Genomic DNA, 25,724 nt, shown 5'->3' on the forward strand with positions numbered 1-25,724 from the left:
TACAAAAGACTTTGGAAAGTAATTCTAGAGAGAAAAGAATAGAGTAAAGCATGGCTTATTGATAGCAGCAATTTCTCTGTGAGGTCTGATTGCTAGAGCCAAGCACTTCCATTTAAAAAAGGCTTCCTGACTTAGCATTAGCTGCAAAACCTTGCACCTCTTTAAGAGGTACTGCCACAAACCACTTAAATAATCTTGATAAAATTGCCAGCATGTTTTTGGGTTTTAGCCATAGCCGGAAAACACCAAGGTATTTTAAAATGCTAGCTTTCTGTGCCATCCTGCAGGGAAACTCTGACTCTTTCAGGCAGGTGGTCTGACTATGGAGCATTTGAGGGTAGCTTGTGAGAATACTGCTGCAGCTGGATTGTTGGAAGGGACCATGAAACATCATATAGTTGTGGCAATAAACATGGTTCAGCTGCAACCTCAGATATGAGGCCTAAATCTAAGATAGCTAAGAAATGAGTTGGATCTAGCCATCAAACCCACAGCTTAATACTCTCCATATTGCTTAGCAAATCAAGATTTATGTGGTCAGAAAAAGAGAAATCTTCATTAAAGATAATTCAAATTTGAAGAAAACCACTAAATGTTTTATATTATGTTAAAAATATATGTAGATTAAGGTTAAAGTCCTTAAAATAAAAAAAGAAAAAAAAGAGTATTTGTGTCCGGTGGTACACACCCTTAATCTCAACACTTGGTAGACAGAGGTAGGCATACCTCTGTGAATTCAAGGCATGGTGGCACAGTCTTTAATCCCAATGCTTTGAAGAGAGAGGCAGACAGACTTCTGTGAGTTCACAGTGTGGTCGCATAATCCTTTTATCCTAGCACTTTGGAGGCAGAGACAGGGAGGTATCTGTGAGTTTAAGGAAGCCTGGTCTACAGAGTTAGTTCCAGGCCGAAGATATACAGAGGACCTTTCTCAAAAATTAAAAGTAAAAATAAAATAATAGAAGTTAAAGTAATGCCACATAAAGATGGAAAATACACAGAGAGTCTGGATACTGTATGTTATCATGCTCTCTGTGAATTATTGAATGCTGAGGTCAGAGCAACAGCTGCTAAAATATATTTGTTTATAAGTGCCGGTAAATTAATCCAAGATAGGTATTTTGAAAATTCCTTGACATCAAAGTTGAAGTCAAAATGTATGTTACTTTGGAGAAGAGGATTTGCTTTTTTTTCCACAAGAAATGAGAGGCTGTAGATTCATTCTGAGTTAAGAAAAATCAGCTTTCATCAACTAAGACTGCCTGAGAAATCTATGGAAGAAAGAGATGGCCCACATATCTGACTTCTACATCCAGAACAGGTTCAAGACTGCTGCGTGAGATGATCAAGACTCACAGGATACTCCAGTCGGGACTTGATGAAAACCCTAAATTTTCCTCAGGTCCCCAGAAGATTATCAGTGCCCCATAAGCAGTAAGTAGCCTGAAACAGAATGAAAACATTCCCGAATAATGATCTATGGATATTTTACTTTGTTTAAAAAATAAGAGGAGGAAGTGGTATGGGAAATGATCTATATTCTGTAATTTATATTTTAAATAAACTCTCATTGGCCAGTAGCCAGGCAGGAAGTATAGGCTAACATCCAGATTGGAAGTAGAGTTGGGTCCGTTAGAGCAGGTGAATTCTGGGAAGGAGGAAGACCATTCCTCACCAGTACTGTCCAGACACTCAAGAAGGAATATGTGACCTGCCCTGCTGAAAAAGGAACTGAGCCATGTGGCTAACAAGACCAGTATAATGGGCTATATATGTTATAAAAGTTGGTAAGAAGCCCAAGCTAATGGGCCAATAAGTTTATAACTTATGGAGACCTCTGTGTAATTTTCTTTGGGACTAAATGGATGAGGGAACTGGGCAGGAAAGAATCCCCAACAAGCAGGCCCTCATGTTACAGAGAAGAGTCCTCCATCAGGGGCTCTATGTGTCTCTAGGGAAAGACCTACACAATGAAAGCAGAATTCTCAATTACTTCTTAGATTGGTGGATATTGAGATAGTACCTTAATGCATTTTTTAGAATACAATGCACTGTGGGAATGAGTGCACCTAACAAATAAGCATTAAAATAAGAAAAATGTCAAACTGTCAATTTTTGACAAATGGACTTCATTCTACTATCTAAGGAGTAGATGGAGATGTTATGGTGTAGGAGATTCTTATGTATTTGTGTTGCTTTCATTGGTTAAATAAAGGACTGCCTTGATGTTTTGATAGGACAGCCCTTAGGTGGATGGTGTAGACAGAACAGAAGGATGGAAAGAAGAAAAAAATGTGGTAGACACCATGAAGCTCTAGCCTGAGATGGACATAGGTTAGAATCTTTCCTGGTAAGACACAACCTCGACCTTGTTGTGCTACACAGATTATCAAAAATTGGTTAGATCAAGATGTGAGATTGGACAATAAGAGACTAAAAATAATGGGCCAGACATTAATGAATACAATTTCTATGTGGTTATTTCTGGTATAAGGTAGCCGGGCGGTGGGATGTCTCCCTCTCCCTTCATACTATGGAGTTGCGCCCATTGTTGATAACTAATACCAAGTAAAACCTGAGTTCGGGTATGTGTTAGACGGGCAGCAGGATGTGGCCCGCAAACCTCATATTACTATGTTAGATAATCTAGTCTTAAATTTCAGAATCTGGAGGTAGAAACATACATACATACATTTACATACCCTGATATGCTCCTATATACATAGGTTCAATGGAAAAAATTAAAAAATTATATTTCAAAGCATCATGTATTTAATACTTCTTCCAGTATTAGTGGACAGAATTAAAGCATTGTCCATTCTTTTTAATCTATCTTGTAGTCTTTTTGATGACTCCTTCAAAGAAAATACTATTACCACATAATTTAGGTTCATGCTTCTTATTGATTTTCAGGTTAATCATTTTTTTAATATTTCCATATTCTTATTCATTCTAACACAACTCTTGTGTCTGTCATGATTATCTGGTACTGAATGGATCTCATTTTAACCATGCCTGATTTCTATCACTTAGAAAATGGTTGTCTATGCTTGTAAAACCCTACCTTACCCCCATAAAAACTCTCATTAAGGACATTATTTCATATATATATATATATGTGTGTGTGTGTGTGTGTGTGTGTGTGTGTGAATCACATTAATATATTCTGAATCACATTGTGATTCTAAATCGCCTTGTGTGTCTTCTAGCTTCATTGTCTTACATACTTCACTTAATAAACAGCTGATATCATTAAGTCTTAACACAAAACTAAAAGGCATATCTATCATTATCACAAGATTTGGTGCTCACAGTATTTCAAAGTTTAGGAACCTTTGTACATTCATGGACAATAAATGACAATTCTGAGAGAAACTCATATTTTTAAAGACAGTAACTCTTGTTAAGAGTAGTCAGTTAAAAAATCAGAAGACTCAGAGGCACATGCAGTATCAATATAATCCGAGATACAATTCCCGAATCTAGGAAGGAAATTAATATGCACAAATAGAAAGGAAGAAACTCTATGACCTTGGATACTCTTGATATAAGTAATTTCTTTATAGTTAGGTGGTCATAAATAAGTAAAATTACATTGATTACTCAAAAGGATGTTTTATATATAAGAGATTTTGTTCTTCCTGACAAATAACATCTTCAAGATATATTCTATAACTTTTTTTGAGAATCGTTATGAGCAAGAAACTTCTGTGGATCTCCGTGGATACATCTACACAGCAGTCTAATACCCAAGGCTCAGGAAACATTTCTGGAAATGCTGGTGAAGAAATTGTGGAAGCCATAAAATCACAGAGTCTGCTGTGAGATTTTGCCTCTTAGTAACTTCAGGAGAAATACATGTATGGTATCACCAACATTATTAAGCAAATATGAACTGAACAGAGAAGACACCAAGAATGTGACAAAGTGAATATAGAAAGTCCACGAGGCCCTAGTTCTCCACAAAGAATTAAAGATATAGAGAAATTCTGGCAGAAGTAGAGGTACTACTCCCCAGGAAAGAGCACACCAATTGATTTCCTATGGTAAAATGATCAGGCCTCAAATAATAAAAGCAAGTAAAATTAAATGGATTTATCAGTTTGTATTGATGAATGTTTATGTATCCACAATACCTACATACATAAAATGATACTATAGCCTGATGGTGGCGGCACATGCCTTTAATCCCAGCACTTGGTAGGAAGAAGCAGGAAGATCTCTGTGAGTTCACGGCCAGCCTGGTCTAGAAGAGGAAGTAGAGGACAGTCTTCAAAGCTACAAAGAAACCCTATCTCAAAAAACCACAAAATAATAATGAAAAATAAAACATGAACTTGAAAAAGAATAAAGGTGGTTGTAGGGAGAATTAAAAGAGAGAAAAGTAGAGTAAATGCATTAATTAAAATACAAACCCATATATAAATAGAAAAAAATAAGAAGCTACCTTGGCTCATTAATACCTACAATAACTTATAAAATGACCTTGTAATGATTTATGTTCTTTCTAGAACTGTACAATATTGTCAGCCCCTGTCATCATGGGTTACATAACAAGCAAATTCTACATTATATAAAACAGGAATCAAAATAAAGTTCAAGTAATAGATTACTGCTGTTCTTTGTTGTCCAAAGATGAATTCTTTCCCTATAGGTAAACATATACTGCCCCTCTAATCTGAGACATAAGATGACAAGAGGCCTATAATGAATCTCTTGGGCAGTCCTGTGGCTATGCCCCACCATTGCTGATTTGCATGTGACAAGAGCACAGCCCACCGTACTGATAACTTATTCATAGACAGGTCACACCCTGTGCTGGACTCAGCCTCAGACTCATCACACACAGACATGATGATCTCCACACCTCTCCTGGGGTTGCTGTTGATTTGGCTTTCAGGTAAGGAAGACAACACTGGAAATCCCTTCCTTTGAGTGTGGTCTGTCCTTCATTGTCTCTGTGATAGTGCTCTTAGCATAATTAATTGTATGGGAAATTTATTTTTCAATTTACAACCTCAGGTGCCAGATGTGACATCCAGATGACCCAGTCTCCAGAATTCCTCCCTGTGTCTCTGGGAGACACTGTCACCATGACATGCCAGGCCAGTCAAAATATTTACAGTAGTTTAGCATGGTATCAGCAGAAACCAGGGAATCCTCCGAAGCTCCTAATCTATGGTGCAAACAGCTTGGAAGATGGGGTCCCAACGAGGTTCAGTGGCAGTGGATATGGGACACAGTTTTCTCTCAAGATCAGTGGCCTGAAGTCTGAAGATGTTGCAACATATTACTGTCAACAGCATTACAGTAACCCACCCACAGTGATTCAAGTCATGACAAAAATCACCGAGGAAAACAGAAGTGAGAGCCCAGACTGACCAAATTGTTCCTTCTTGTTTCTGCAGCTGTTGATTCTGTTTATTAAGTTATTAAGGTCAATGTGATATTTTGTGCAGGGGTCAGAGGAATTTTTATGACATAAATTTCTGTCCCCTTTCCAGACATGAACAATAAAAACAAAGGTCTTCTTTTCATTACCTCCATAAAATAATAGAAAAAAAATGTTTTCCTGAGCAACAGAAAAATTTGAACAGCTAAAATTCATCCAATAGAGATGTTAACACATACATGCACACACACAATCATAAACATGCAATCACATGTAGCTGGAGTAATCTTTGCAAGGATATTATTATCTAAATATGTTACAATCAAACTATGTTAAAATCCCAAGGAAGAAGGCTCAGATGCTGGCTTATAAGTTCGGAGCACTGGGTACTTTCCTTTAGGAGCTGGGTTTGATTTCCAACAGCCACATTAATGCCGGAAACTGAATGTAACAACAGTTCAGAGGTATCAGAGATCCTCTTCTGGCCTCCAACGGCATTGTAGTAATATGGTACACAAACATATATAATGGTAAAAAAAATATACATAAAATAAAAATAAATAAGTTTTAAATATTTGAAAAACTCCAAAGGACCAGCATTTGATTAAAATGGTACTGGAAACAGACTATTCTCAGAATCTATACTCTATTTTTTTTTCTGAAAACAAGTTTTTCTGAGTAAATGATTCTCAGCTATGGTGTGAAATCTCAAAATCTCAGAGCATGTGAATGGAAGGAAGGAGTTTTTTTCTTTACCTGTTAGTTTCCTTTCTATTCTTACAAGGAGTGTAGGTGTCTTAGTTACTTTTCTATTGTTGTGACATGACACCACGACAAGACTATTTATTAAAGAAATAATTCATTTTTGAATCATTCATTTTTAGAATGTTAGCCCAGGACCAACATTGTAGTAAGCATGGCATCAGTCAGAAAGGTAGTGCTCTGGAGCAGTAGGTAACTGTATACTTCTTTATCTGTAAGTAAGATTTGGAGAAAGACGGAGAGATAACTGGGGATGGCTTGGGCTTTGGAAGTCTCAAAGCACACACTAAGTGACATATCTACTCCAAAAAGACACGACTTTTATTCTTTCATGTAGGGTTCCTAAACATGAGGAACAAGTTAAATGTGTGTATCTAGGGGAAATATTTTCATTTAAAGCACCATAGCAAATTTCAAGCCCCAAATTGTAAAGAAAACAAAGATTAGATAAGAAAAACTTTAAGAAAAGACTGAGTCAAAATGGGCAGGTTTGTGTAGGGGTAGCTTAGCACACATGGACCGCACTGGGAAAGATTTGCAACCACATTCCTCTCCAAACAAAACAGTCATCAACTAGAGCTAAAATTTCATAAAGTTTCATTCACACCACTCTCTAATCAAAGAAAACAATACATTCCAATCTTGCCTTCATAATAGCCTCAAGTATGGCCAAGTACATCAAGAAGGAGAGACCAAAATAGAAAAAGTTAACCAATTTAGGCTACAACTGACTTTGTGTACTAAAAATAATATTTGAAAAATAAAAAGATGTCCTTGCAATGCTGAAGCATACATGGGAAACCTGTATATGGCAGTTTTGTTGAACTTATCTATATTGGGTGTCAAGATCTTAGTTGATGAGGAGAATTAACCAGGTCACTTTCTCAAGATTGCACCAGATCTCATTAAGATGGTTGTTAATCACAGTGTGTTTTTTGGGAATATAAGTCAGGACCTTAAGAACAGCAGGCTATTCCCTTAACTGCTGAGCTATATCTCCATTTTATGGAAAACATCTTATATAATGTCCTATTCATATGCATGGTTTATCATGCATATTATGACAATCAAATGCATCAGTAAAAAAGGACATTAACACTGAACAAAGCATTTCATTAAAAATAGACAACCATATATATCAGAATTTTCAGCAACCAATACCACCTACTTTTGGATAAATTATCTATTGAGCAATTTTTATGCAGACTCTGCTGCCTGTGTCAGTGTTTTATTTTCCTGTTCTTCATTTTGATTATGAATAGAATTCATTCTTACTTTACTATATGTGTGCTTCTTCCTTTCTTTGAATAAGACACCAAGACCCTAAGAGCCACAGGTACAAATAAATCACAGGAAATATTAGTGAGAGCAGTGGAAAGAATTAAACAAGGATCAAGGCAAAACAGTATTTGCTGCATCCAGAATTTTGAAATTTGAAATTTCTAACAAACAAGTATTCTATTTGAGCTTAGGAGGATGCAAAGAGGTGGTATTTTACCAATGATATGATACAATTATATTGAGTCTTTGAAACAGAGGGAAAAGTTAACATGAATTAGCAAACTGTAGCTTTTCAATCCATATGTTTCCTTCCTACATGTTTCTGAAATATGGAGACTTTTTTTGAGTATCTATAAATATACAGTGCAGTATTTTTATCATTTGCTACCTCTTCCCACTTCAAGATCTATCATGTCTTTTTACCACTTTCTTCAAGATTCATGAAGTCAAAAGCACACCCAAGATATATATGCTTCTGAAGATGCCCATGATCATATCAGTATAGCAGCATATGGCAGTTGAATTCTGGGTGACATCATGGGTGAATTTTGGAGAGGAAAGAACTTGAGACCTCAGAGTTCAGAATGGATTTTGCTTCTGCTGTGCATATCCAGGTGTGCAGCTGCTACCTTTCTCTGGTGATTGGCATGGTATGAATGGGTGTAAAGAGATCCTCACTGCCTGTAATGTAGTATGTATATCTCTTGGAAACATCTCATTCTCCTGGGAATTTTTATTATCCCTTAATATGAAGATGATTCCTTCCTAAGCTACATTGTCTAATTGATAATAATGTTAGTTTATACAGAGTTTTGATGAATAAAAATAAATCCAAGTATATGTTACACAGTTAATGACTATGAATTTCACCTATGGAACTGCATAGATCACAGCTCAAGTTAATGATTAAGAAAAACAATTTAGTCCCTTTAGCAAAGCTTGCATGATTTCCTTTAATGTTAATGCTGAAAGATGCAGTGACAGTTTTTGTTGTATATCACCAACTAAAACAAGGCCTTAAAATAACTTCAGATCAGATCAGATGTTTTGTTGATAGCATAGAAATAAAAAGCTTCCCACAGGTCAGGGAACCCTGATTGCTCTTCGAGCAGATGAGGGAGGGGGAATTGATCGGGGGAGGGGGAGGGAAATGGGAAGCGGTTGTGGGGACGAGGCAGAAATCCTTAATAAATAAATAAATTTAAATAAATAAATAAATAAATAATCCACGAGGAAAAAAAAAAAAAAAAAGAAATAAAAAGCTCCAGAAAACACTCTGAAATTTACAAGAACAAATAGCTAAGGTCACAAATTCAAAGAAACCCAATTGTCACTAGCTCATAATTAGGGTTGGTTAATGACCAAGGTTATAACATTTCTGCCCTCAATCTCCTGAAATGAAAAAAAAAAGAAAAACTATTGGTGAGTGGGTCAGCAGCCTACGGATTTATAGTTGAGTTGTCCATTTCTTTTTTTAAGCATAAAAGTTTAGATTGGTGCTTCTTTTAAGATTGCATGTAAGAGCCGGGCGATGGTGGTGCAAACCTTTAATCCCAGCACTCGGGAGGCAGAGGCAGGCGGATCTCTGTGAGTTCGAGACCATCCTGGTCTAGAAGAGCTAGTAACAAGACAGACTCCAAAGCCACAGAGAAACCCTGTCTCAAAAAAAATGATTGCATGTAAGATTATTCATCAAGATAACTAATAGAGTGATTGTTCCTTTTTTTGTCACCACAACAAGCAGCCTGTCAATAAAAGATTACCTAGCCTACATCTTGTTAGTCTACTAAAACTTGCTTGAGTATGAATGTATATGGGTACTTGGGATAATTTGTTTTCTCCTGTAAAAAGTAATATGTTTAATCACGTTAAGGGAAATGGAAAACATGTTGTTTTAATTCTTTCTTTTTTACTTACATTCATTGTGAACATTTACATAAGAAACAGAATGCAACAACATCATAAATTTTATGTTGCCTGAAAGATTCTGCTTGGATATATAAACTGTGATGAGTAGAGCTTTACAAAAAACAGAAGATTTTCATCTGAATTCTATGCTCTCTGTTCCAATTTAACTCACATAAAAAAAAAGACATGGTATAAAAGACTTCACCGAGCTTTCTCTCTTAGAGAATGCCTATGGAATAAGAGAAAATTAAATCCTACTGTCAGTTTTCCAAGACAGTCTACCAAAGGAGAACTGTTACTACACTATCACCCCTTCTTACATGATCACATTCATATGGGTTAAACAGAATCAATACACATTTGAAAATGTAAAAGTGGATGAATCCATAATCTAGTTTTCAGTTACTTTCTTTTTATACTGAGAACAAAAATGCTGTCATATGAAAAACTTTTTCACACTTAGGAATCAGGGGTTCACTTTAAGTTTTAGGGACAAATTAGTAAATCCTGGTATGGAATATAACTCTTGTGTCTTTAGATGTACTGTATTATGATTAGTTTTCTAAGTCTTAGCCAGAGAGACATTACTTTCTAGCAAGCCAATATGCATCTACTATACGTGACAGACTACAGAAAATCAAAGCCATCTTTCATGCAGTGTGGCATCATTTTATAAACCCATAGGAATCCCTCAAAAAAAAAGATAGATCCAATAAAACATAAAACTTCACATGAGTTTGGTTTGTTATAGGCCTCAGGGTATCTGAACCTGTTGCCATTTATGTCGTTTCACAAAGAATACATGAATTTTGTTGTGGGCCCACAACTAGACAGAATAGAACCCTGGTAGATATAATATGAGGCATTTCTGCAAATTATGTGATCATTGCTCTCAACCAGTCATCCAGGTGGATTTATTGGAACTTCAGAGATACATGGATTGACAACCAGCTCTTAAAGAGGACCAATCTAGGAGCCATAAGAACTAGATGTGTATAAACAGCAAAATAAGTGATAAGGGAAGAAATCCCTATTGATTGACCACTATGGAAACAGTGTGATAGAAAAATCACAGATATCAAAGGACAAATTACTTAGTAGCAAAACCAAAAGCAAATAAACAAACAAATGAAACGGAGGTGATGATAAAAAAGAATATTGCACCTTTTGGAAACCATAGGTCACTGTGATTTTCCTGGTGCTGTTTGTTATAACTGCTTATATTTCACATAAACATATCAGGGAGATGGGGTAGAGAAGGAGATGAGTGAACAAGAAGATTGATAGGTACCATTGAAGGAAGTCTGTGACTTGTTTATATTCTGAGTTTGTTCCATAAGGAACAGTACCCATCCTAGATGAAAGAGTATCCAAAAAGCATGTTGAAACTCAAATTAATAAAAGTAAGATGAGCCGGGCGGTGGTGGCGCACGCCTTTAATCCCAGCACTCGGGAGGCAGAGGCAGGCGGATCTCTGTGAGTTCGAGGCCAGCCTGGTCTACAAAGGGAGTTCCAGGATAGGCTCCAAAGCCACAGAGAAACCCTGTCTCAAAAAAAAAACAAAAATAAATAAATAAATAAAAGTAAGATGATATTTACTGAACATAAAATTGGCACTTCCAGTATAGAAGCAAGATAGCAACATATTATTCATAGAAAAATTTGAGCATCTCTAATTTTGCTCAAAAAACTACTGTCTTTACTCATTCAGTGAGTTACTGAGTTGACCAATCTTGCAGATGTGCCAGAAACTGCTCAATCCCTGAAGTTTCACATGTACCTACAGCACAGTACACTACCAGTATGGATGTTTATAGGCTTTGCAAACTCTGTACAAGGATCAGTTGCAAATAGGACACACTATGAATATGAGGACCCCTGCTAAGAACTGGGGTTGTTGCTGCTCTGGTTCACAAGCAAAGAAGTACAATATTGAGGATTTAATTAGAGCACTGTGATCAGTTCTGCCTGGTTCTTTGTATTTCCTGTAATAAACATTACATATGTGTTGTATGTATCTGTTCTTAGGTGTGAGACAAAACATCCAGATGACCCAGTTCTCAACATTTCTGTCTTCATGTCTAGGAGAATATGCAATCATCCACTGAATTTCCAATAGCAGTAAGGGTAATAATGAGTACTTAACTAGGTTTCAACAGAAAACTGGGAAGGCTCCAAGGATGCTGGTCAAGCATGCATCCAAAATATTAACTGTGGAGGCAGCAAGGTTCAGTGCTTCTTGACCAGGGACAGATTATTCTCTCACTGTCAGCAACCTGGCAATTGCAAATATTACACATATTTCTGTCTATAGTATAATGTATATATTCCCAAACTGATAAAATTAATAACATAAACCCCCAGGGAAGCAGAAGTGAGACAGACCAGATGTTCTTTTTTGTATCTCTATCTGCCAAAATACATTCAGGTTTAAGAGTATCTCTGAGATTTAATGGAAGCAGACAAGTAAGCTCATTGTAGTCTGAAACATGTTCAGCATCATCAGCATCAATAGCACAGGTGTAATTATTATGCTTCCTCTTGGATTCCTTATAAACAGAGGTGACTACAGATGAAACACCTAGGTTATATCCTCAATTGAGACTTATGTGTCCAAACAGCAGTCCCTGTTGATAATATTAGCAGGAAATTTCACTTTGAGAATTTATACTACACTAAGGCATTACCTGAGTGGAATAAATAGTTAACAAGTGCTCATATAGGTATACACCAGTACAAGAGAATAATCTGTTGTTTGCCTGGCAGGCAGAATTAAACTGATAATGAAAATATTAACTATGCAACGGTGCATTCTGAGACAAGACCTGTAGTCCAAAGTAGTGCTGATGACCAAAGTGAATAGCCATAGTTGTGATTTCATAGTGTGCACCTCTATCCATACATCTGTCTGCATGAATTGGTGGATATTACAATATTTTCCTCCTCTCATACTTGGCAAGTGAGTAGGAATTGCCCACTTTCATTTTAGAAACCAGCAGCACAATCTGCATCGATTGTTATAGAGACAAATGACTGTGTTTCCTTCTAGGATATTGTGAAAGAATAAAAGAGTAGTGATGGACAATTACAAATAAAAGGATGAGTAAAAGAGTATTTGTAGACAATGTGCTTTTGTACGTAAGAGATCCTACAGTGTCACCCCCAAAACTGTTAAATCTAACAAAAACTTTCAATAATGTGGCAGAACACATAGTTAAAAAAACTGCAATCTACATTCATAAAGTGAAACATTCCTCCAGCAATGATGAAGTATGCATGGGCAGCTCATTCATTTTGGGTTTAAACGTCTGAGCTGGTGAGGATACTTACCATGTCTCTTCTTTAAGGCAGAGGCTTCACCAAAATATCCAAACTCAGATCACTGAATTGAGAGTCCAGAGCATTAACCATTACACCATAAGAGCTGGACCAACCTACATTTATACTTAAACAAACATTTTATAAAAAACACAAACTTCCATTCACAGTATACTCAAAACTTACTTTAAGATACTGAACTGTTGGTACAGCAGTTAAGAGCACATATTGATTTGCAAAGGACTAAGACTTGGTTCCTAGCCACCACCATGATGGTTCCCAATTATCCCTAAGTCCGGTGTCAAAGATTTTAACAACCACATCTAACGTCTTTTGGCACCAGGCACAGACATGGTTTACAAATTACTTATCTATAGGGAAAACACTTATAAAAATGAATTTTAAAAACTTAGATAATTAAGATGAAATAATTTTCAATGTTCTTGAAATAAACATTTCCAAATAGTGAAAGAGTTATGTATTTACTTTCTTATTCATCATTAGTAATAGAGTACCTCAGTTATATTATGGTGAGCTTGGAAGCAGAAAGCAAGAAAAAAAATGCCCAAAGATAATAGGAAGTCAAGGGCCTATTCCCATGATTTTTTTCTGATATGAGCTAAACAACAGATTATTTTTTATTGAGAAAAGGAAAAACAAAAAAACAAGTTTCCACCTCCTCCCAGCTTCCCATTTCCCTCCCCCTCCTCCCACCCTTCTCCCCTTCCTCCCACCCTTCTCCCCTCCCCCCCACTCCTCTCTCCCTCCCTCTCCATTCCAAAGAGCAGTCAGGGTTCCCTGCCCTTTGGTAAGTCCTAGGTCCTCCCCCCTCCATCCATATCTAGGAAGTTGAACATCCTAACTGGCTAGGCTCCCACAAAGCTAGAACATGAAGTAGGATCAAAACCCCATGAGCAAAGAAGTCGGGACCACGAGGGGTGCACCCACCCACTGAGACAGTGGAGCTTATCTATTGGGAGCTCACCAAGGCCAGCTGGACTGTGACTGAAAAGCATGGGATAAAACTGGACTCTCTGAACAAGGCGAACAATGAGGGCTGATGAGAAGCTAAACAACAGATTTTTGTGAAACTCCCAAAACACTTTCAGAAGTACAAAATCACATATACAAAACATGAACTTCAGGTATATTCGGTTTTTAAATCAGCATACTTATTAATCAGATATACTTTTTTTATAGCAAATCAATCCTGTTTAGAATATCTAAAGTGTTTTCTACTGTTACATTGTGGAGACAGAAAAATGCAGGCCCATTTCTGCCTTGTCTGATGGTGAGAGAGTTTGGTGATTGACAAGCCTAATTGCAAGTCCCAACTCAGAATGTGATTTTTTGGGTCTTTTGAAATTAACATAATGCCATGCCAACCTGATAGGTGGTCAGGATATGCAAGTGTGATGTGTGAGTGTCATATCAATCTGTTGCTTTCATTGGTTAATTAATAAAGAAACTGCTTGGCCTGAGAGGTTAGAACATAGGTGGGTGGAGTAAACAGAACAGAATGCTGAGAGGAAGAGAAAGTGTGCTCAGACGCCATGCCGCTCCTCTCCGGGGCAGATGCAATGAAACTCCAACCCAGGCTGGAATCTTCCTGGTAAGTCATCACCTCGTGGTGCTCCACACATAAATAGAAATGGGCCAAGCAGTGTTTATATGAATACAGTTGGTGTGTTGTTATTTCGGGGATTAAGCTAGCCAGGCAGCTGGAGCCAGGTGGCAGAAACGCTGCCTGCAGCTCCTACTACACAAATGTACTTCTGCTCATCCTTTGTAACTATAAGGTCATCTGGGGAAAGGCTATCCTCAGCAGAAGAGATCTAGAGCACCTTCACTACCTAGACAACAGAATTCTAATGATTTGAAGTCTCAGAGTGTATCATGTTAATCAATTCTCTTACTACATCCTCCCCCAGTTTACATTGAGCATAAAATCTGTGTAAAAATTAACATGGGTGAGCCAGACGGTGGTGGCACACACCTTTAATTCCAGCACTTGGGAGGCAGAGACAGGCTGATCTCTGTGAGTTCGAGACCAGCCTGTTCTACAGAGCTAGTTCCAGGACAGGCTCCAAAACCACAGAGAAACGCTGTCTCGAAAAAATAAAAAAAAAAAATTAACATGGGTGGATTTCAGTAATCACTGGAATACCCTCCTGATGTAATTTTGTTTTCTGTTTTATTATTTTTATTTCTCTTCATGTTCTTCACTTATGTTTCTAAAATTCGTTAGGACCAACCCTGTAAGAAGTATTTTGGTTGTGGCCAATACTTGACATTTTGTGAATTCCAAAGTTGCAGATTCAGTTTATTCAAATCGTTTTAGGATGTTCTGAGAATTGTCATGCTTGTGTAATGAAGAACAGCTTTGGGGGCAGAGAAGAATCTTTGGGCCTTTCTCCTGAATCCTCCTATAAATCTTAGAATCCCAGATATATTTTCCTTGTATTTTTTTAATTTTTCATTTTACTATTTATTTATTTATCTACTTAATTATTTATTTATTTTCTCTTTATGTTTTTATTGAAAATTTCCACCTCTTCCCCTCCTTCCACTTCCCTACTCTCTCCTACATCCCCTCCCCCTCCTTTTCCAGTCCAAGGAATAATCAGGGTTCCCTACCCAATGGACAGTCCAAGATCCTCCCCACTCACCCCAGGTCCAGGAAGGTGAGCATCCAAACAGACTAGGCTTCCACAAAGACCATCCATGCAGTAGAATCAAAACCCAGCACCATTGTCCTTGGCTTCTCAGTCAGCAACCACTGTCAGCCATATTCAGAGAGTCCAGTTTTATACCATGCTTATTCAGTCCCAGTCCAGCTGGCCTTGGTGAGCTCCCAATATCAGCCCCACCGTCACAGTGGGTGGGTGCCACCCTCGCCCTCTTGACTTCCTTGCTCATGTTCTCCCTCCTTCTGTTCCTCATTTGAACCTTTGGAGCTCAGTCCATTGTCCGCAACTAGGTCCTTGGGCAAGAATGTTTAAAGAAGTAAAAGTGCCTGCTACCAAAAAAGCCAACTTGAGATTTTCCTAGACCAGCATTGTAGAAGAAGACTGACTTCAAATTAGTCTTCTGTAATTTAAAGATGTGACATGGAAAGAAATTGAGTGCATACTCTCTCACACACCTACACACACACACATACATAGACACACACACACACACACCACTAAATTAATACATGTAGTAAGATCAATCACTGAGGTATAATTGCTACAAGAAATGTTATACATATTTAATTCATATAAAACAATTGAGTTGGAATTGATATGTGGGATTTCACTTGTGAAAAAAACACCACAGCCCAAAACATCACTTGCAATGTCTCCTCAAACCAAATTTCTGTAGAATATTAATTTTAATATTCATTGTCCCTACATTTTCATAATAAACACTTTAGAAGCACCTTGCTAGTATTTGTATTTTCTTGTGTTTCATAGAGACAAATTAATGGAACAGAGGAAACACAGATTCTAACTTCTACATTAAAATTCTGAAAAATGATAGCCTTTTTTTTTTATAAAGTTGTTCAAAGAGGAGGAAAGGCTTAGTTATTTAAGTCAAAGACAGTGGTTGTATACATATGTCGTTGCTGTCATTCCTTTCAGTATTCTTGTAATGCAGCACTTAAGAGATGTCTGGCATCAGCTAAATTGACACTTTTTAAAATATTCCTTAACTATTGTTGCTGACCCTGACATACAAGATATTTTATATGATTTTTCAAATATGAGAACCCTCCATGACTCATCTCTTTTTCTATACTTCAGCACTAAACCAGAAATTTGCATATTGTTCCCTAGCAGAAACCCACTCTGGCTGGTATCACATAAAAGTTCAGTTATCATCTTTCACTTACCTCTTAGTCTCCATGGACTGCCTCCTCAAAATCAAGTTTCCTGGTATTGTGTTTGTGCTGTTGTAAAGTCAGGATTCCTGATGAGAGTAAAGAGGGATGAGAACAGAGAATGCTCAGGTAAGATGAGCCCCAGGTCCCACTGTTAATCATGTGTGTTTTCCCCATATCTGAGAAGATAGTGAGAGTACTGGGACCATCAATAGGTTTTTTCAGGAGAAAGATTTTGAGCAGGAGAAAGAGAAAGAATAGCAACCTCTTAAGTTTAAACTCTCATCTTAGCCCACAGGACTACTTCTTCAAGGAGGAAATCAAAACAGGATTGCATTTCTAGTAAATCTTGCAGTCAAGGCACATGATATATGATGTTGCTATGAGTTTCTTAAGGTTGTAATATTGATCACCAAAAGAGAATCCCTAGGTGGGAAGAATGAAAAATATTTACCAATAGACACTTGATTACATTTAGACAAGAGGAAAGGGACAGACTCTGCACAGCTGCTGCACCGTGTGTTAACTATAATCAGTTATTACTTAAAACTGATCCCAAAAATTTAAAAGAGATACCCTGGCAACATTTTATAACTGAGAACTAAGAAAAATCGATTCAAATTATGCAACTGATAAAAAGAACAGTGCCTCAGAAATATTAAGGTTATGTAAACAGTGCCAAAACCTGTGTGTGTAAAAACAAGAAAAAGATGAAACACTAATTCTAAGTGAAATCATCTCCTTTTTTAATACACTACACAAGCAAGACATACAAGAAGCTCAAGAATAAATCTTTTGGACTCCCAGAATACAGCACAAATCATGACCTGAATCACAGGGGAAAAACAACAACATATTTGAAAAAATTTGAGACAAACTGACTTGGACCGGAAACAAGTTTTGTTTTTTTTTTTTTTTTTACTACAATTTATGTAACAGTCAAGTGAAGGAAAAGCAGTCTCTTGGGGCAGGTATCCAAAGATCAGCCCAGTGAGAAGATTACAGAAGCAACAATGGCCTGAGGAAGAGCAGGAGAAAAGCTTTTGGGAAGTGTAAATTTGAGTTCTACTAGAGTATTAGATCCTGCTAAAAAGAAAACTGCTAAAACAACTGATTAAAAATCCCAATTCAACAAGATTTCACTGCTTCTAAAATAAAATTATTCTCCAGGAATAACAAAGAGTTGAGAAGATCCGTGAACCAAATCTCAGCTCTCTGAAGTGTGAGGAATAAACATTGAGATAACTAAGAAGAGACATATGCAGCAATATAATAATAATAGTAGTAAATTTCATTGTTTTACTTAGAAGTGAAAATAGAACAGTATTGAACAATACAAAAGTAGTGGAAGGTGGGGTATCAATAGCTCTTTAACAGTGTGCTCCATTTAGATTTAACACCTACCTCAAGAGATTCAGTTTTCTTTCACATGAATGTCATCAAACACTCCACCTCTAAGAACAGAGTGCACATTTTTCTCAAGGCATATGGGATTCTCTAATCTCCAGTATATATAACTCTTTTGGGGGCCAGTCTCTCACAAAAAATACCTTTTTCCAGAGTGGAGGTGTGAGAAATTAGAAATACAGGAAAAAAAACAAAGACGTGAATGAAAATAATAAATGCAGAAACATATAGGATAGTATTGAGAGGGAATTTCTCAGTGAGTATTGAAAATTACCCTCATCTAGTTAACATATCTCTGACCTCAAAAGGTAGGAGTAAAACAAAAGACTTCTTTAATGTACAAATTGAAAGTCACCAAGTACATTCATTGCTCATCCCCTTGAGTAGTGCCTACACCAAATACTCTGAAGGCAAACCACTCCCTGGGTGGAAACCCAAACTATTTCCATAAAGGGAACTGGAACTTAGTTGAATCCCCAGACTTTTGTTTTATGTAGGAAAAGCTACTTCCCTATTTCAGGAGCAGAGAGCCTGACAACTAGCCACACCTGTAGACAATAGCCTTGAGAGAGCAGAACTCTGATTCACAACTAGGTGAGACCTTTGCTTGACTAAGAAACATAATAACTTGAATGAACTAAAAATATGTCCCAAACACTCTGAACTTTGGCCTCTTTGGGCCTCCACATAATTCACAAAAAATAGAGCCATAAAAGGTTTAAAAGACGGAAAACATGCATATTATCTCCTTTTCATGTGGATATGATGGGAAGGATTTATGAATATGTGTGTGCACATATGTGACTGTGCCTGCAAATATGGAGGTCACATGTCAACCTTGACTGATGATGCTCGGAGGATATTTACCTTAATTTTGTTTTGTTTTCTTTTTTGATACAGAGACTTTCACTTTCATGGATCTTGCTGACCAAGTAAGAAGTATTGGCTAGTGATCCACATGAATTGACCTGTATCTGCCTATCCAATGACTAGTGTTACAATCTCTTGCCACTGTGCCATGCATGTTTGTAAATGAGTCCTTGGAATCAAATTCATGTCAAATAATTTATTACCTAAGGGTCTCATAATTTCATCCTTGGTAATTACAAGTCAAAGTAGAAATAGGCCTAAAAAAACTCATGAATATGACAGAAAGATACACACATTTATTATTAAATGGGGCAGATGAAGAAGTCAAAAAAGAAGCAGTAAAATATTGTAATGCAGAACAAAATGAAAACACAAAACATTAAAAATAATGGAATGCAGAAAAGAAAAGGGATGTTATGAAGATTATCTTAATACAATGCAAAGTTCCTAAGTGAGATTCAGCTTGGAGGTCCTCCTTCCTGAAAGAAAAAAATGACGTTTAACTTGGTAAAAACTGAGATATCATTCTTGCTGCAAGACTTCCGATTACATAAGAGGCCAATGTAAGAGAAAAAGTCACTGAAAGGAAAGATCTCTTGCAGTGTTGCAATTAGAACAAATCATATGAAATTAAATCTTACCATGAGTTCACAAAATATAGCAGTGTCCCACTCAGTTCGGGTCTTAAAGTAATGGGGCCTGAGGTTGCCTCTACTGATTATTAGAGCTTTGATTATGAGTTCAACCTGTGGAACAATTACCAATCTAGTTGCCTCAATGAAACATATGAAGTACTAAATAATGTTGTAAAATCAGTGTTTTTCCACACATAACATTAGGTATTTCGATTACATTGTAAATATCAAACTTTCCTTGTATTTTCTATATTTCAATCACTCAATGCTCATGCACACCTTGTGATTAATGGCTTTTTAATGAATAAGAGTATATGAAGCAGTGATCATTTAAAAAGCTACTTTGATCATTATACATTCAGAGCACAAAATTACCAGCTGGTTTTGTAAAAGACTGGGTGATTTCAAATGATCACTTAACTTGTTCAGCTACTGTGGTTCAAAGAGTTGGCTATTGCAAAGTTGTGTATTGGGAGAAATGAAGCTGCCCCAATAGACATAATCCGGGAATCTCTGATTCATACACAAACCCCTCCTGAAATTTGCTCTTTAGATCATAAGAAATGTTCTCTAAAACAAACAGGAGTATAGGTTTGAGATTTTGGGAGCTTTCACAATTCAGATTAACATCTCTATTGTTGTTTTTTCAATATTTGTCCCCTAATTTAGCAGTCAGATTAATGAGCACGTACGGTGTAACTTCTAACACTCAGAGAAGTAACCTCACAATAAAACTTTCCTATAAATTTGACACATTAGGACATAGAGAAAATCTCAACAATATAGGAAAAGTTAAATAACATCTTACTTTCTATATTTCCTCTGAACCAGCAAAAAATAATGAGTACTATTAAGTAGGCCCAATGTTACAGTAGTGGCTACAAAATGATGAGGATAACCAAATAATGGAATTAAGTACCCTTTCATAAAACAAAATCCATACCTGAAACATTTACTGGGAACAAGAACTTGTGACTAAGATAGTTACAGATTCTATGAAAGAAACTAAAATTGTCCTGAAAGACCCCCCATACTTGAAAGACCCTCGTGCCCACATACTATATTAAACTCTGCTGAAAATTTAGCTGGGCCCCCAGGCTCAGCCAATGCTAAAACTGGATATCTATGGGTTGTGACTCACTGACTAGGCTAAGGAGAGGGAATACTCCACCCCCCAAGACATTCTATCTAAACTGTCAATTTATTGCAGGGTGTTTTATCTGGCTTTATGGTTTTTTGAAGAAATTTGAGAATAGACATGGGTCCGTCCCCAGGGTGAGCTAAGCCTGCCAGTTTCAGAGCCAAAGAAATGCTTGTGCTATAGTATCCTCTTATGTAATCATTTTTTTTCCTATAAATATGGCTGTTTGAATTTGCCCAGGGTGCTTATTTGGCATAAGCTGCTGACGCACCCACAGGCACCTGTGTAATCAATAAAGACACCTATTGCTGATTGCATCTGTTGGCCTAAATTATTGAGACTGGGGGATTTCTCCCATCGCCCTTGAAAAAAGAGGGTCTTTCCATCCTCATGTTTATAAAATACATGCTATATTTGTCGTTTGAGGTTTTTCAGCAAATTTAATTCATTGCAATCCAAAGAACTTAAACCAATAATGTATGTAAGAAAGTATGTGACACAAATTTAAAGTGAAACCATTTGGATAAGCAATTTGAACTACCACTTGATAATCAATGAAGTAGATAATAAGCAAACAAGAAAGAAATCTTGGGTACTTAGTAAGAGTCGCTATAAAATAGTGTAAACAAGGAGCAGTTAATTGGAAAAAACTATTTGTAAGTTGATCAGGAATTGAAAGAATAAATGTGTACCCTTTTCATACCTTAATCAATGGAAAATAATTTATTAGAAAGAAAAAATATTTTTCCATTCCTGAATATTCTCTTATGATTGATGCTTGTTTAGTACCAAGAAGAGTGATAATCATTTATATTTCCCCATTCATGTGTTTATTATTATGTTATAGCCACAGTCTCTTTATGTCCTCAGAATATAGACCTCTATTACAATCATCCCATAACAAAGTTCAGCTTTTTCACATTTTCTTGCAAAAGAGTTCTCATAATATAGTCATCTAGAGAAGAATGCATGCCATAGGAATATTGTAGAAATAAAAAAGGACCATTAATTATGAGTGAAACAAACTGTCCAGGGTTTGTTTGATGTGTTCAGTAAAGAAAAATTATCAAAATGAACTTTTGAAACTGTAGATCTTCATCATGATTGATACAGCACAAATGTTTTTTTTTCTACATTGTGCTTTTTTATTCACTTAATTCATTATTTGAAATTTTACACTAAACATTCACTGTACTTTGAATGCAAAAGTTATAAATTGTACATTGAACATAAACCTCTGTATTCACCTAAATGCCTTTCTTTATATTCATTTGTGAAAAACCTGGGACTTTTAAATTAGTATGATTTTTTTTAACTTGAATGAATTTGTATTTTCATTTTCTTAATTATATTATTTACATATTTTTAAATTTTATTCATTTTACTTTCAGACCAGTTTCACCTCCCTCCTCTACTCCCATTCCTTTCTCTAAACTTCCCATTTCTCCCCTCCCCAGTGAACTCCTCCTCTCTTTCTGCTCAGAAAGGTGCTGGCCTCTCATGTGTATCAGCAGAGCATGGTAACAAGTTGCAGTAAGACTAAGCACACCCTCTTGTATTTAGTCTGGGAAAGGCAATCTAGCATAATAAATTAGTTCTTGTGGGGGAAGCCCAGCCAATCACCTTGCTTGTAGGGCAGGGTCCCCATAGGATATTATTTACTTATAAATATTGCGGGTGTGCTCCCCGCCTTCTCTTCTTCTGTTTTTCTGTTCTCCGCGGGAACCTCGGTCTTGTAAGTCCTTCCTTTATTAAAGCTGAACATTTTATTTTAATTTCTGTCTGCCATTCATTTACTCATTAACAAGTTCCTAAGAGCCTGCCAAAGCATTATGGACAGCATTGGCTTTTATTTTTAGGAACCCTACAAATAGACAAACTACACAACTGTCACATACATCTAGATGCCTGGTTGGTCCCATATAGGCTCCTTGGTTGTTGGTTCAGGTTCTGTGAGCTATTTTAGTTATACCTGTGGGTTTTATTGTGACGTCGTTGACACCTCTGGCTCTTAAAATCCTTTCTCTTTCACCATAAGGTTTCTTTGAGTTTGGCATAAAGTGGGTCTCTGCATATTTTTCCATAATTTACTGGGTGAAGGTTCTCTGTTAACAATTGTGGTAGTTATCAATATCAATCTAATTATAAGAGATGACAGTTGAGAGTACCAATCCATTATTGTGAGGAGTTTTAGCTGGGGTCAACATTGTAGATAGCTGAGAATTTCCCTTGCATTATGTTTCTATCTGGCCCTCTAAGGCCCCTTATTTACAGTCATCTGTTCTTCATTTATGACCCCAATGCATTTGCTAAAATTTCCAACCTCAACTACCCCCAATCCATCCAGGAGTTCTCTTCTATTTCTCCTTCCTATGGAGATGCATGTGTTCCCCCCCACCACCTCATGGGGTTTTCTTCTTACCTAGCCTCTCTGAGGCTATGAATTGTAACATGGTTATCCGTTACTTTTCAGCTAATATCCACATATGAGTAAGTACATATCATGTTTGTTGTTCTGGCTCTGGATTATATGATGTAAGATGATTTTTCCTAGTTCTAATTATTTGTCTTTAAATTTTCTGATGTCATTTTTAAATATTTAAAATAATAATATAATTTATAATATTTATATAATTTATTTATAATTTATAATAATATTTAAAATACTACTACATTGTAAAATGTACAATATTTTATTTATCCATTCTTCAGTTGAGGCACATATGGGTTGTGTCCATTTTCTGGCATACAAATAAAGTTGCTATGATCATAGTTGAGCAAGTTTCCTTATAGTATGATTAGGAATCCTTTGGGTATATGCCCAAGGGTTGTATCACTGGGTCTTGAGGTAGATTGATTGCAAATGGTCTGATAAAACACGTCATTGATTTACAAAGTGATTGTGTATAGTGATATTTGATTTCTGTTTTATTAACTAAAGCTTGCCCTTTTGTCTCTGGATTTTCATTATTCAGCTATAACTGTACCAATTTGCATTTCCAAATTATGGAATATGAAGTGGTGTGGGACAATGGTCTGTACTGTGTAAATTATATTTTAAATAAATGCTGATTGGCCAGTAGCCAGGCAGGAAGTATAGGCGGGACAACCAGACAGGGTGTAGAGGTGGGTCAAAGAGAAAAAGGAGAATTCCAGAAAGGAAGAAGACCATTCTTCTCCAGTCCTGTCCAGACACCAAAGAAGAAAAATGTGACCTGTCACACTGAAAAAAGTACTGAGCCATGTGCCTAACATAGATAAGAATAATGGGCTATGTAAGTTATAAGAGTTAATAAGAAGCCTGAGCTAATAGGACAATCAGTTTATAACTTATGGAGACCTCTGTGTGATTTTCTTTGAGGGTATACAGCTGAGAGACCTGGTGCTAGGACAGAATACCCAAAAAGCAGGCCCTCGTATTACAAATGGCATCAACATGTGGAAAAATGCATTCACATGTTGCAACAGTGCTTGGGAAGTAATTCTCGAGAGAAAAGAATAGGGTAAAACATGGCTTATTAGTAGTAGCAATTTCTCTGGGCTTCTGCTTGCTATAGGCCAGCACTCTCATTTATGAGACTTCCTGACTTAGTATTATCTGCAAAACTTTGCAGCTCTTTAAGAGGTCCAGCCACAAAACACTTAAATGGTATTGATAAAAGCTGACAGCATGTTTTTGGTTTTTAACCATAGCAGGAAAAAAGCCTCACTGTTTTAAAATGCTAGCTTTCTAGACCATCCTGCCAGGGAAACTCTGACTCTTTCAGGCAGGCAATCTGACTACAGAACATTTGAGTGTGGTTTGTGAGCATACTGCTGCAGCTGGTTTGTTGACAGGTACCTTACCATATAGTTGTGGCAATAAACATGGCAACAGCCAGTACCTCTGCCATGAGGCTGAAATCTCAGATAGCTAAGGAATGGGTCGGATCCAAGTGTCAAATCTACAGCTTAAATACTCTTCATATTGCTTAGCAAATCAATACTTGTGTGATCAGAAAAAGAGAGATATAGAGTAAAAGAAAAATTCAAAGATGAAGAAAACCTCTAAATGTTTTACATTATGTTAAAAATATATGCAAACTAAAGGATAAAATCCTTAAAGTAAAAAGAAAGAGAGTATTTAGGTGTGGTGGTACACACCTTTAATCCTAAAACTTTGAAGACAGGCAGACAGACCTCTATGATTTCAAGGTGTGGTGGCATATACCATTACTCCTAGTACTTCAGAGGCAGAGACAGGGAGGTATCTGTAAGTTCAAGGAAGCCTGGTCTACAGAGTTAGTTCCAGGCCAAAGAAATACAGATGACTTGTCTCAAAAATTAAAAGTAAAAATTAAAAAATAGAGATTAAAGTAAAGCCACATAAAGATGGAAAATACACAAAGAGTCTGGATACTCTATGTTATCATGCTCTCTTTGAATTGCTTGAATGCTGAGGGAGGAGCAACAGCTGCTAAAAGATATTTGTCTGTTAGAGCAGGTAAATTAATCCAAGATAGGTATTTTGAAGATTCCTTGACTTCAAAATTGAAGTCAAAATGTATGTTACTTTGGAGAAGAGGATTTGCTTTTGTTTCCATAGGAAATGAGAGGCTGTGGATTCATTCTGAGTTAAGAAAATCAGGTTTAATCAAGGAAGACCACCAGAGAAATCTCTGGTAGGAACAGATGATCCAGATGTCTGAGTTCTACATTCAGAACAGGTTGAAGACTGCTGCCTGAGATGATTAAGAATAAAATGATACTCCAATCAGGACTTGATCATAATCCTAAATTTTCTTTTGGTCCCCATAAGATTATCAGTGCCTCTTCTGGCCTGCAGGCACACATGCAGACAGAACACTGTAAAAAAAAATAATAAATAAATAAATAAATAAATCTTTAATAAATAATAATAATAAAAGATTATCAGTACCCCAACAGTAGGAAGTAGCCTGAAACAGTATGCCAACATTTCCCAAAAAATGTACTACGGGTGTTTTCCTTTGTTTAAAAAAAAAAAAAAAAACAAAGAGGGGAATTGGCTTGTAAAGTGGTCTGTTTTCTGTAAATTATATTTTAAATAAACGCTGAATGGCCAGTAGCCAGGCAGGAAGCATAGGCAGGACATCCAGATAGGAAGTAGAGGTGTGTCAATAAGAC

General features: G+C 36.7%; 1 gene segment (V, D, J or C); it reads left to right on the plus strand.

The window, feature by feature from the left end:
• The first annotated feature begins 4,823 nt into the window (after positions 1-4,823).
• On the plus strand, positions 4,824-5,381 carry LOC121432995. The segment is given in 2 exon segments: positions 4,824-4,900; positions 5,023-5,381. Coding segments are annotated over 2 exon segments (408 nt in total).
• Positions 5,382-25,724: the final 20,343 nt, after the last annotated feature.

This window comes from Microtus oregoni, unplaced genomic scaffold (assembly GCF_018167655.1).
Source record: "Microtus oregoni isolate MIOR12 unplaced genomic scaffold, Mior012 000002F_ref0000024, whole genome shotgun sequence".
NCBI classification, from domain to species: domain Eukaryota; kingdom Metazoa; phylum Chordata; class Mammalia; order Rodentia; family Cricetidae; genus Microtus; species Microtus oregoni.